This window comes from Gasterosteus aculeatus, chromosome 12 (genome assembly GCF_964276395.1).
Source record: "Gasterosteus aculeatus chromosome 12, fGasAcu3.hap1.1, whole genome shotgun sequence".
Taxonomy (NCBI): domain Eukaryota; kingdom Metazoa; phylum Chordata; class Actinopteri; order Perciformes; family Gasterosteidae; genus Gasterosteus; species Gasterosteus aculeatus.
Genome location: NC_135700.1, coordinates 879990 through 892971, shown reverse-complemented (window position 1 = coordinate 892971; position 12982 = coordinate 879990). Strand labels below are relative to the sequence as shown.

At 49.3% G+C, this 12982-nt stretch overlaps 2 protein-coding genes across 6 annotated transcripts; both read left to right on the top strand.

Moving 5' to 3' along the window:
• Positions 1 to 2296: 2296 nt before the first annotated feature.
• On the top strand, positions 2297 to 8565 carry gpt2 (glutamic pyruvate transaminase (alanine aminotransferase) 2). 2 transcript variants are annotated; one of them, XM_040165984.2, is made up of 11 exons: positions 2297 to 2713; positions 3003 to 3092; positions 3225 to 3333; positions 3553 to 3686; positions 3862 to 4105; positions 5417 to 5496; positions 5959 to 6095; positions 6209 to 6383; positions 6836 to 6991; positions 7218 to 7330; positions 8083 to 8565. In XM_040165984.2, exons 1-11 carry the CDS (start codon positions 2426 to 2428, stop codon positions 8213 to 8215), a joined length of 1659 nt encoding a protein of 552 aa, XP_040021918.2. In that variant the 5' UTR covers positions 2297 to 2425; the 3' UTR covers positions 8216 to 8565. The 2 variants fall into 2 exon arrangements, 1 of the variants encoding a protein (XP_040021918.2); XR_013451556.1 differs by having other exon boundaries at positions 2342 to 2713; positions 6496 to 6991.
• A 538-nt stretch (positions 8566 to 9103) lies between these two features.
• Positions 9104 to 12624, top strand: mtfmt (mitochondrial methionyl-tRNA formyltransferase). 4 transcript variants are annotated; one of them, XM_040200955.2, is made up of 9 exons: positions 9104 to 9431; positions 9505 to 9702; positions 10219 to 10341; positions 10429 to 10531; positions 10618 to 10693; positions 10858 to 10949; positions 11027 to 11105; positions 11324 to 11392; positions 12045 to 12624. In XM_040200955.2, coding segments are annotated over exons 1-9 (876 nt in total). In that variant the 5' UTR covers positions 9104 to 9297; the 3' UTR covers positions 12047 to 12624. The 4 variants fall into 4 exon arrangements, with proteins under 4 accessions (XP_040056889.2, XP_040056867.2, XP_040056878.2 ...); XM_040200933.2 differs by having other exon boundaries at positions 11324 to 11397; XM_040200944.2 differs by having other exon boundaries at positions 9134 to 9431; positions 11246 to 11392.
• The last annotated feature ends 358 nt before the right edge of the window (positions 12625 to 12982 follow it).

The following is a 12982-nucleotide window of genomic DNA, read 5'->3' as shown; positions in this document are numbered from 1 at the left end:
AGATGTGAGATGTGTCTTATTGAACGGAAGCAGTTACGTCTGAGGCTGGAGACCCTTCTGAGCAGCGGTAAGCCTTGGTCTTCATGAGAGACCCCCTGAGCGTTTGACTGCACCGGAGGACACATTCAGTTCTTCAAATGTTTCGGATTGAGTGAGCTTCCCGTCCCCAAGCAATGATGGACTGTTGTTTATCTGCAGTTGAGTGCTTCTTTTATTACATTACATCACATGTCATTTAGCTGACACTTTTATCCAAAGAGGCTTACAATAAGTACATTGAATCATAAGGATACAAACGCAGGAGCAAGAAACAAAGTGTAATTTCCTCAAATAAGCTAATTTACAATGGCTATAGATAGGGATGGGGCCGATCCGATCCAGTATCGGTATCGGGACCCGATACCAGAGAAATTCGGGTATTGGATTTTCCGATACAACCTTTGGAGATTTCCGATATCAATGAGCCATGTCTGCGCTTTAACGTCGTCTGCTGAAATGACTCCAAAAGTGATCCCCGACTGCTGGTCTGCTAGTCTGCTAGTCTGCTAGTCTGCTGGTCTGCTGGTCTGCTGGTCTGCTAGTCTGCTAGTCTGCTGGTCTGCTAGTCTGCTAGTCTGCTGGTCTGCTGGTCTGCTAGTCTGCTGGTCTGCTGGTCTGCTAGTCTGCTGGTCTGATGGTCTGCTGGTCTGCTGGTCTGCTGGTCTGCTAGTCTGCTGGTCTGCTAGTCTGCTGGTCTGCTGGTCTGCTGGTCTGCTAGTCTGCTAGTCTGCTGGTCTGCTAGTCTGCTGGTCTGCTGGTCTGCTAGTCTGCTGGTCTGCTGGTCTGCTAGTCTGCTGCAAACTGTGGAATGGATTCCTGAGCGGGTCTCATAACTGTCTCATTGAGCCGCGCCTCCGTTCAGGAATCCATTCCACAGTTTGCAGCCAGCTAGCAGACCAGCAGGCTAGCAGGATAGCAGACTAGCAGGCTAGCAGGATAGCGCTGAGGCTAGACTGTTTAGCACGGCAGCCAATACCGTGGATGAAAAAAGGAATCGTCTAACTGCAGAGAGCAGAAATGCTCATATTCCTCAAGAAGAACCTGCCGATGTAAGATTTGTTGAACACTAACATCACTTCCTCAGAGTCAACTTTGAGACATTCAAGTTTTGTTTTCTTTTAAAGAATAGTTAGTCTCTGGTGTTTAGTTTATTCCAGGTCATCTTAAGTGCTGTTCTGATGCACACTGTTTTAAAACTTATTGTGTGTGTGTGTGAGAGAGTAAGTGTGATTGCGTGTGTGAATGAGTGAGTGAGACTGTGTCAAGTGTGTATGTGTGTAAGATGTTTACAGTTATTTTATTGCACTTTTCTTCAGATATTTGACATGTTGTTCATGATACAAGAGTCAGTTTACTTGATTTGTGCTGTTATTTTTGTAAACGAGTGAGTGAGACTGTGTGTCAATTGTGTATGTGTGTGTGTGTAAGATGTTCACACTTTCACACTAAATTTTTGAGACTCAAGTATTTGACATTTATGAAATTAAATAAATATTGACATGACAATCAATCTGAAACCCTTAGTTTCAAATTTGTTTTCAGAATTGTTTCTGTTAACAGGATTTCCTGTTTTTCAAAGACAGCTCTGGTATCGGAATATTATCTGTATCGGCCGATATCCAAATTTAGGTATCGGGATCGGATCGAAAGTGAAAAAATGTGGATCGGTGCATCCCTAGCTATAGATGAGTGGCGTTAAAGCTCGTAGCTGACCCCTCTGACCCCGGACACGGACTCTTTGAGCCCCGTCCCCCTGGCAGTAGGCTGCGGTCAATCAGAACCAAGACCTCTCCACAGAAACCGGTTTTCCCCTCTGCCATTGGTCTCATGAGTCAAAGCCCCCCAAAGCCCCCCATGGACCCAATACTCTGTCCCAACACTTGCACAGTGGAAACATGTGGACATACATATGTGTTTTAATGTATTTATTGTTTTAATTTTGCTTTGTATATTTGTATTCTTATATCGCACCAATTATTATTATTAGTATAAGACAAATTCTGTGTGTAACGTATGGCTTCAGATTATGATTTGACACAGTCAATAATATATATACACATAATACATATATAGTATGTATGTATATATGTATAGTATGTATGTATGTATATATACACATATATACACATATATATATACATATATATTATATATATATATATATATATACATATATATGTGTATGTATGTATGTATGTGTATATATATATATACACACATGTGATAGTATGTATCCATGTGTGCGTGGTGAGTGGCGGCCTCGGTCTGTGATTGGTTGCATGTTGTCGTGACGCGGCCGCAGGAGGAGCCAACGCGCGTCACCCACACAGTGATGCCCGCTCGGCCGGGAGACCGTCCACGCTAACCGGGGACTGCACGAGCCGGCATGCATCTGGTTAAGCACGTGGCGCAGCGGCGCCCGCTGCTCCCCCGGCGGGGCGCCTCCTCTCTCGGGCGGCAGGCCCCGCGTGAGGCGCCGGGCTCCCCGCCGCGGCCCGTCGGGACCAAGCGATTTGGCACGGTGGAAGCTTCCGCGAAGACCGGGGCGCCGGCCCGGGCGCGAGAGAAGTCCCTGACGGTGGCCACCCTGAACCCGCAGGTGAAGGCGGTGGAGTACGCGGTGCGCGGACCCATCGTCCTCAAGGCGGGAGACATCGAGAGGCGGCTGCTGCAGGTTAGCGGCCAGCTTCACGCTAAAGAAACCCACCGTTCCGGGATGGAGGAGCGAGGAGGGGGGAGGGCGGGGGTTAAGTAAGTGATGGGGTGCTACATCTGACGTGTGCGCGCCTGAGGTATCGACTCCTCTGCGGGGGGGCGGTTGCATCATCCTCTGATGTGGCAGCTCGTGCTCTCTTCCTGTTTGGAGGCTCTCTGTGCGCACGCAGCGCCTCCATCACCATGGCAACGGGAACCCGGCTTCCCTCCACTTGTGTTCAGATGGTATTTCTCTCTTGTCTCCCCAGGGAGAGAAACTGTCTTTCACTGACGTCATCAAGGCCAACATTGGTGATGCCCATGCTATGGGCCAGCAGCCAATCACTTTCCTCCGTCAGGTGTGCAGCCAACCAATGTCATTCTGGAATGTGTGTGTGTGTGTGTGTGTGTGTCTTTAAATGCTGACTAGCTGACCCTACAGCTACCCTGTGTCCTCTTGTCTTCGTCCTTTACGCTCTTCCCCTCTGCAGGTGGTGGCTCTGTGTTGTTTCCCAGAACTGCTGAGCAGTCCGGCGTTCCCCGATGACGCCAAGCAACGAGCCCAGCGCATTCTGCAGGACTGTGGTGGACAAAGCATAGGTGTGTGTTTGTGTGCGCGTATGGTGGCAGTTGAGTACATAGAGGCTCATTAAACATGTGACCAGATTATTTTACTCCTCAAACAAATTAATTAGTAATTACAGAATCCCTGCATCACAAATGATTGACGTGTGTGTATTTGTTTACTGTATCCTGTGCATTAAATGACATGAGCTGGCATAAAGGACGTACATCTGACATCATGACGTGTCTCTTCAGGCTCGTACAGTGCCAGCCAGGGGCTGCAGTGTATCCGTCGTGATGTTGCTGATTACATCACGCACAGAGACCAGGGTGTCCCTTCTGATTGGAACAACGTTTACCTCACCACAGGGGCCAGCGATGGCATCATGGTAGGAAGAAGGCAGGGAACTGACCAACCAGTAATGGGGAAGTGACTTCCTGGCTGCATTAGACTTAGAATGTGCAGGGGGGGGAGTCTTGATTGGGTAAGCAGTGTGTCGGTCTGATAGTGGGGAGCAGCTTCTGCAAACAAATGAATCCCATAAATCCTCTCTGTCAATCCAGAGCATCCTGAAGCTGGTCGTATCGGGTCGGGGCCCCTCCAGGACGGGCGTGATGATCCCTATCCCGCAGTACCCGCTCTACTCGGCCGCCATATCGGAGTTAGATGCAGTCCACATCAACTACTACCTGGATGAGGACAACTGCTGGGCGTTGGACATTGAGGAACTGCAGCGAGCTTACCTGGATGCCAAACTGCATTGCCAGCCTCGTGTCCTCTGTATCATCAACCCTGGGAACCCCACTGGTAGGTGTTGGGACTCGCTTTGTCACACGTTATCTACTTCAGCTTTTGGTTGAGGGTAGGACCCAAAGATACAAGAGTACTGTGTCTCACAATCAAGATTCAATAGACATTTATATTTATATAGACATGCACTGTATGTATATTCATGTTAAATTAACGCCAACAATTACTTTTCCTTGCTCTATTTATATTATTACAGCTCAATGGCTCTGAATACACATACAGACACCCCATGGGCCACAGGAAAGGGTAGCCTCTATCATAGAGGCTCTTTGATAGAGCCTCTGTGATGGAGCCTCTGTGATGGAGCCTCTAATGATGGAGCTTCTCTGATGGAGCCTCTCTGATAGAGCCTCTGTGATAGAGCCTCTCTGATAGAGCTTCTATGACGGAGCCTCTATGATGGAGCCTCTTTGATAGAGCCTCTGTGATAGAGCCTCTCTGATAGAGCTTCTATGACGGAGCCTCTATGATGGAGCCTCTTTGATAGAGCCTCTCTGATAGAGCTTCTATGATGGAGCCTCTTTAATAGAGCCTCTAATGATGGAGCCTCTATGATGGAGCCTCTAATGATGGAGCCTCTGTGATGGAGCCTCTAATGATGGAGCCTCTGTGATGGAGCCTCTAATGATGGAGCCTCTATGATGGAGCCTCTGTGATGGAGCCTCTGTGATGGAGCCTCTAATGATGGAGCCTCTGTGATGGAGCCTCTAATGATGGAGCCTCTAATGATGGAGCCTCTGTGATGGAGCCTCTAATGATGGAGCCTCTAATGATGGAGCCTCTAATGATGGAGCCTCTGTGATGGAGCCTCTGTGATAGCATGGACAGATGTTCACCTGGACTTGTTGATCCTGTGGTCGGCTTAAAGCTGTCCTGCTCCTTGTAGAAGAGGCTGGTTGACTTGTGGGGACATGGCTACCTTCCTCTCGCTCTGCAGTGTCTTTGCAGCGCGGTGTAACATACAGCGTTCAGCTAACTTCCTGTCAGCCATGAGAAGCTGCTACGCATAGTTTAGCTCTCCTTTGAAACCAACCAGTATAACTCTTTCACAACTGTGTTACTACGCTGAAAGCTCACCTAAAGCTCACTTTTTCATGTTCATTGGTTGATTTTGAATGAAATGAAATGTGTCTCTTTGTAAGCAAATTAGCATTAATTAATTAGCATTAGCGTTCCGTTAGCTCCCGCCGTCGACTGCGCTTGTGTGACGTGATTTCTTTTGCGATAGCTGATGTGCTGCTTCCGCCCTGACACCAGACGGCTATTTACTTCCTGTGCTAATAATGTCTCCCAAATTCTGTTCTCCAGGTCAAGTGCAGACTAAGAAGTGCATAGAGGAGGTGCTCCACTTCGCCTATGAGGAGAATCTGTTAGTCATGGCGGATGAGGTAACTTCTAATGCCTGCAGACACCGTTTCAAACTCCTCACGCCTCACTGTAAATTCACACTGTGCACTTCAGAGGCAGGTTGTCTTTTTCTTAAAGTCAAATCAGCAGAGATCAAACCCAAAGAACCTGTATTAATTAATTAGTTCATTAATTGATTAGCCTAAAAACATTGACAACATACCTGTGCAGCTGAAAACTGTGAAGATGTCCACCAACAAGGTCAAGTGGACATTAAATCATCAATGAATGATCAATAGGGTCAAGCAGGCAGCAGTGAGTCTGATGGAAGCACAGAGCAGCACACGGCCGCCTGGTCCCGAGTGTCTCGTGATCAAGGAGTTACTGAAGACTGACGTCCTCTGGTGAGACGGATGTCTCACAGGAATGACCCACTAAAGACGTTCAGTAGGTGTGGATGTGCCCTGCTGTGAGATGTTCTTCATCGTGCTGTGTCTTCACAGGTTTACCAGGACAACGTGTACCTGCCAGACTGCCAGTTCCACTCCTTTAAGAAGGTCCTCTATGAGATGGGCCCGGAGTACTTTAACGGTGTGGAGCTGGTGTCTTTCCACTCCACCTCCAAGGGCTTCACCGGAGAGTGAGAAACCATTGCCCTCAACACACACAGACATGTCATATACATCATATCATTACCTGGGTGATGCTGAGCAGGCAGATGGTAATCTGGGGTACTAATACTCTCCCTCCCAGGTGTGGTTTCCGTGGGGGCTACATGGAGGTGTTGAACATGGATCCACAGGTGGAGGCCCAGCTGGTCAAACTACTGTCTGTCCGCCTGTGCCCCCCTGTCCCCGGACAGGCAGCGATGGACGTCATTGTTAACCCCCCTAAAGAGCATGAGCCCTCGTATGCTCAGTTTATCAAGGTGTGTGTGTGTGTGTGTGTGTGTGTGTGTGTGTTGCCTTCACAGCAACGGTCAAAACATCAATAACTTTATATAATAATAAAGTAGTAAAGATTAGAATTGTCTTATTCAGGATCCTGTTTGGTTCTCCGTGGTCCAACTAAAGCCATCAGCCTCAAGGTGGTTTATTAGGATACAACATGAGTATCAGCACCAGGAGCTGCTGGTTCTCCTTCATTAAACATATGGAAGCTGTGCTGATTCTTCTGCTCCTGACTGGCGCTGCAGCAGCCAGAGGCTCAGAGCATGGACTCTCAGAGGCGCTCATGATGTCTGCTTGTGGCGTTCCATCCTACTTCTCTCTCACACTATCCTTTTCCAGATGTACGCCTAAAGTCGGGTCTCCCTCTGAGGAGATCCGTGCTGAGCGCCACACCAACGTTTTCCCTTGTGTGTGTTGTGTTGGTGTCCAGGAGAAGAGCTCCGTCCTCGACGTCCTGGCTCACAAGGCAAAGCTCACAGAGCAATTCCTGAACTCCGTGCCCGGGATCAAGTGCAACCCGGTCCAAGGAGCCATGTATGCCTTCCCTCAGATCTTCATCCCACCACGAGCGATTCAGGAGGCTCAGGTCTGTTCCTTCATGTTACAGCCTTATTCCAAAATGGATTAAATTCATTATTTTCCTCAACATTCTACACACAACAACCTATAAAGACAGCTTTTAATGTCATGTGAGGAGTCCTTCAGAATAAGGCTATGTTCATCCTGAGGCTCTATCTAAGCATGCGATGGATGAACCTGTGGCCTGAAGCCGCTGCACAGAGCAGAGTCATCGTTCCGTCTGTTATTTGCAGTCCCTGTCGATGGCCCCCGACATGCTGTACTGTCTCAGGCTGCTGGAGGAAACGGGCATCTGTGTGGTCCCAGGGTCTGGATTTGGCCAGAGAGAGGGCACCTTCCACTTCAGGTTGGACACGCACTCCTCTGCATCTTATTCAACATAATCCCAACTTGAAGTTTTTAAAAGGATTTGGAACCTTTTGGAAGATTTAGACAGGCTGTTTTTCAAAGAGTCACGGGACATCCTTTTGGTACTTGAACGCACAGTGTGATACTCCACATTGACAATGCAGCCTGTCATGAATACATGTGATGGACGAACCGACCCAGAGCGCTCGTCCTCTGGTTCTGAACAGTGAGGCGGACACGTCTTAAAACGGGCATCCTCTGTGCTGACCAGCAGGGGGCGACTCCTCCGGTTGTTTGGTTGGTTTATTACTTCAGTAGACATGAGTTTATGGACTCTTCAGTTTCAAGTATTCCTTAAAACCACCATGATGCTAATTTATTAAGGCTTAAGTCTTACTTACATCTTCTACGGTCCGACTGCCCCAGAGGCACCGGGGGGGGGCAAAAGGGGCGAGACGGTGAAATGAGGCGTGGGGGCACTGATCCTCAGCACGCTGCTGTTCAGGGGCCGGCAGACATAACTTTGAGGAATGTCTGCACACGGAGGGATGAGGAGAGGAGGCGCTCAGCACATTACATTACATTACAATGTAGGTGACGCTTTTATCCAAAGCGACTTACATTACACTTTAAACCCGTGGCTTTTAAACCTGGAGTCAGGAGAGCAACGCCTTGAGTAGAAGGGTTGCATATTTTGAGCTGCTGTGTATGTTGTTCTCACTGTGTATGTGTGTGTTTTGGTTTCTTAAGAATGACCATCCTGCCGAGCCCAGAAAAGCTACAAGTTCTCTTGGGGCAGCTGAAGGGATTCCACCTGAGGTTCCTAGAAGAGTATTCCCAAGAGGAGCCTGACAGCTCCAGAGCGTCGGAGCAGCCGGACTGATGCTGCTCACAGAGCTCATTGTGTCATGTTCGGGTTTTGTTAAATTAAGTTGACTGTTTCTTCAGAAGTTGTGTTACAGAAATATCGTGCCTTCTGCTGATTGTTTTTGTACCTGTCGAGACAATTGTCCCCCAATGGGAGCACACACAGTAAGGTGTGCTCCCATTGGCCGGTGCTCTGTGGCGTACACAGACACCTCCTCTCCATCATCATCATCATCATCCGGCTGCTCCTCTTGACCACAACATGGTTGTCTGGAAGAACAGCTACAATGTTTTTCAAATGGATGTTCTGTTTGATTGGCTATTGCCTTATATAAAATAAAAGGTTGGTTAACATGCATCACTATATACGTATGGTATATATTGTCTCACTGGTATTTTCCCATGTAGATAGTTTTGCTCGTACTGCTTTACAGATATCTGACACGTTCAACTTTATCCACCTTGTCTACCGATCTCGTCATTTGCAAGATGTGGGTTTTATGTTGGTGGGTGCAGGACATGTAGGACGGTATAGGATATTTTTTGAATGTTTTGTCAACTAAAAAGTGCCACCATTCCCACAGGATGATTGACAGGATGAACTGGTTCACCACAAGAGACCTTTACTTACCCGACAAACTCAGCGAATTAAATAGCTTTTCTTGAACAATTTATCTCACATTGACATAACGTGTCTTTTAGTCCATCACAAAGTCCACGTAAGTGGACAAAGTCTCCAAACTAGAGTACTGCAGCTAATGAGACAGCAGGACGTGGATAGCGCACTGAAAGTTAAAGAATCGTCTTTATTCTGGTTCTATTAATTGATGACTAGAACAATCTATAGTTCCATTAGGTGAACTATATGGAGGAATGGCTCTTTGCCCTAGACCTTTACGGATGTGACGTCACGCTGGACAGTAGAGGGCGCTGCGCACCTTCAACCACTTTCCGCCAACAGAAGAAGAAGTGGAAGGAAAACATGGCGGCGTCCACTGTCGGTACATTCAGGGCGAGTCGAACACGGTCACAGAATCCCGCCCAAAGTCTCCACTGACACGGACATGATACTTCGAGCCGAGGCCACAGCGCGTTACTATGTGGGCCGCCGGCTGCCTCGCGGCGACGCTGTCCCGCGGACTCTCGTCCTCCTCGCGGGCCCCCTGGAGGCTCCTCTTCTTTGGCTCGGACCAGTTTGCGGTGGAGTCCCTGAAGCTGCTCGCGTCCAGCAGGTAACGTCACGTAACCTCACGGCCTCCGTGGTCGTGGGTTGAGGAGCGCTAATAAGCTCCGTGTGGTCTCCAGGAGCCGCCCGGGCGGGACGGTGGAGACCCTTGAAGTGGTCGCGTTGTCCGGTGACGTCCCAGTGAAGCGGTTCGCTCAACAGAACCGGCTGGCGGTCCACAGCTGGCCCCCCGATGACGTGGAAGGCCGGTTCGATGTCGGCGTGGTGGTGTCGTTTGGCTGCCTCCTCCACGAGGGGCTGATCAACAAGTTCCCACAGTGAGCATTGATCCCTTGTCCTCAGGAGACAGTCCCACCTGTCCATGCACAAGTCCCACACTCTGTCCTTTCAGTCTGAGAAGAGGTCAAAGGCCGAGCCAACAAAACATCTTCAGGACCAGTATTATTTACACCCAACTTAAATATGAAAAAGTTGAATGTGTTTTATTATTGACAAACAGCAGAGAAGAAACGATGGTATTTACTCACAAGTGGAAGCGATGCCAATGATCTCGCTGCACATCGAGGCGCTTGTTTATAACGGCGATGAAAGCAGAGACCTGTGATTGAATTCAGTGTCAAATCACCAAACAGGACATTTAATGTTTGCAAACAGGAGACAGAATTGACACACACACAAGTCAAGGCTACTCAAAGGTTTTCATCTTCGGAGCAGGAATCCATAGTTGGAAGATAAACACGCTCAAACAGGGGGCTCTGGTAGTCGACCTCCGACGTAGACGATGATCTTTGCACAACTGTGTAACCACTGTGGGTGTGTGTCCGTCATTGCAGCGGCGTGCTGAATGTTCACCCCAGCCTGCTGCCTCGGTGGCGAGGTCCAGCCCCCATCTTCCACACCATCCTGCACGGAGACACTGTGACGGGGGTCACCGTCATCCAGATCCGCCCCCACAGGTAAACCGAGGGAGGAAGAGCGCGCACAACAAGTACAAGTGTCGAGTCTCGCAGTATGTCAAAGGGCTCCGTGTCTCCACATCCCAGGTTTGATGTGGGCCCCATCCTCAACCAGGAGCTCCATGAGGTCCCTGGGAACTGTAGCGCTGATGAGCTTGGAGCCCTCCTTGCCACCAGGGGAGCACATCTGGTGAGGTGTTGGAACACGCGTGGTTGGCGGATGCTCACTTACTTCCCTTTAGTCTCACTTTGTTTGATTTGCATCCTCGCTTGCAGCTGCTCGACACGTTGAGGACGCTGCCGGAGAGGCTGGCCCTCCAAAGGGAGCAACGCCCGACAGGCGCAACGTTTGGTAAGTCTGAACCACGCAGCCGCTTAACATACGAACCTGCAAAGCTTTTCGGAGAAATTCGCCATTTTGAAATCAAAATATGTCATCTGCGTGAACTGTGACGCGTGAGCTTTTCTTTGGGCGTATCTGAGATCTACAACTTCCACATTGGTTTCTCTCAAAAGCCCCGAAGATCAGCCCGTCCATGAGCTGGGTGCAGTGGGAGGAGCAGACGTGTGAGCACATCGATCGTCTCTATCGGGCCATCGGATCGCGGGTAAGAAGCTGCTGCCGCGTGAGGAACAGGAGGAGCCTGTGTGATGTCACCGTGCTCATCCCGCTCTCTGCCAACAGATAGCGCTGAGGACCACGTGGATGGGCCGGACCATCAAGCTCCTGGATTTTGTAGGAAAATGTCACATTTCATTACTGGGTAAGTTTGTCGAAATTAGACTGAATATCTTTACGGTAAACGTTCATCAGGTGTTGTGATATTTACTGAAGGTTTCTGTGAATGTAAATGTTTCAGAGAGTGGAGACAACGTGTCTGTAAGATGTTGACGTGGTTTTAAGGGTTTTCAGAGCCACCGGCGGTCCCCTCTGTGGGGCCCGGGGGCCTGTGCCGTCACTCATCACTACTCCCGTCTGCAGATCCACAGAGGAAAGCGGCGCCGGGCTCGCTGAGCTACCAGAAGGAGTCCAACACGCTGGCTGTCTGCTGTAAGGTCCGTGCACTTCTTTGTACATGAGGACAAACTCCTCGGCCCCTTTGTACCACAGTGGCACGAGGCCAGCCGAGCTCAGCCTGTTCAGTTATGACACGTGAGGGAGGGTTCTACACGGAGCGACTCCTTGTAGAAGAACCTCCGAGGAGACTGAGCCCCTCGTGGACGCTCACAATCCTTCGGTCACGAAGGCTCCAGGAGGGACCTTCTAGATGATGTGAGAACGTCATCAGGGGGCCGTTGGAGTCCTTCCCTGGGGGGCTTGACGGGTGCATAAGGCTGCAGGCTGAAGGGGGCTAGTGTTCTCCTTTTGAACAACACATGTATAGTAAATCTGAACCACATCTCTTTGTACGTTATTGATTTCACTGAAAATACATTCACAGAATCACCTGAAATGCACGTCTCCACACGTAAATTGGATCCACACAGTGATACTCAACACCCTGCTGCTCCTACTTTCCCATAAACACAAAAGTTGTGGTCATTCATCAACAATTGAATCTACTCTACCGTTATTTAGGATGAAGCATCATTTCTCTCCGGTCCCCAGGGGCTGAAGTCTTCTTGTCACTAGTGGGTGTGAAATGCGATGCGCGGGAGACGTGGGTGCCGAGCGTGACGGGAGCATGTGTTGTGTGTTTCAGGACGGCTGGGTGGGATTCAAAGCGGTGCTGCTGAAGAAGAAGCTGACCGCTGCTGACTTCTACAACGGGTACCTGCACCGGGCGCTGCAGCAGAGCCCCCCCTCCCGCACCGCGGAGGGCCGCTTCCTCAGCCCTAACCAAGCAACCCGAGCACATGAGAGAAGAGACCAGTCCGAGCTGTGATGCAGCAGGGGTCCTCTCCCCCTGGACGAGCCCTTCACACATGACCTTTGACCCCACCCCATTGATTGTGGTGCTGGTGTCTGTTTTAAGACGTCTGCATTTGCAGTTCATAGTCAATGTGCTGGTGTGTGGCAGATACAAGGGACAACTATCAACTCATTACTTGTGTTCCGACGTGTACGTTTCCTAATGAGTGAAGCACTTTGTGTTTGTTTAAATGAAATGTAAGCGATTGCGTCAGAGAGTCAACTTCTTTGTCCCGTCGAACCGGATGATGGGAGATCATCATCATTCATTTTCTTATGATTGGCTCCGTTAATGTTTGACATTTTATGCTAGTGAGCTTTAGGTTGGCTAATATACTTTGCTAAAGTAATAAACGAGGCTATGAAGAGTCTCTGCTTATGATTTCATTGAAACATTATACGTCATGGAGTCCTTCCCAGGTCCACGTGAGTCTAAGACAACGTGTCCATCTCTGCGTTGGTCAATGGATCCCTGCAGCTGGAGCCGGGTCCACACCACGACTGCCTCTGCTACTTGGGCAGGTACCTCCTGTTCTGAGAAGAGAAGCCAACGACCAGCAGGTGGCAAAACACATGGATGGCATCAGAAAGAAATGCTGAACCACATTCCACCAACAAACAGCTCCTTGTGTAGCATATGAGTGCTACGTGTTACACTCACACTGATCATCTGCGGCCTCTGTGTCCTCTTTCTTAACTTAAGTCCCACAGTTGAGGACAGTATTGTCA

Excerpts from the sequence above, each read along its gene's own strand:
- mtfmt (XM_040200924.2), top strand. The coding sequence starts at position 9,298 with ATGTGGGCCGCCGGCTGCCTCGCGGCGACGCTGTCCCGCGGACTCTCG. Across the intron at positions 9,703-10,218 it reads CTGATCAACAAGTTCCCACA|CGGCGTGCTGAATGTTCACC; the intron begins GTGAGCATTGAT and ends CCGTCATTGCAG. Across the intron at positions 11,398-12,044 it reads CGCTGGCTGTCTGCTGTAAG|GACGGCTGGGTGGGATTCAA; the intron begins GTCCGTGCACTT and ends TGTGTGTTTCAG.
- gpt2 (XM_040165984.2), top strand. The coding sequence starts at position 2,426 with ATGCATCTGGTTAAGCACGTGGCGCAGCGGCGCCCGCTGCTCCCCCGG. Across the intron at positions 3,093-3,224 it reads CAATCACTTTCCTCCGTCAG|GTGGTGGCTCTGTGTTGTTT; the intron begins GTGTGCAGCCAA and ends TCCCCTCTGCAG. Across the intron at positions 6,992-7,217 it reads GAGCGATTCAGGAGGCTCAG|TCCCTGTCGATGGCCCCCGA; the intron begins GTCTGTTCCTTC and ends TGTTATTTGCAG.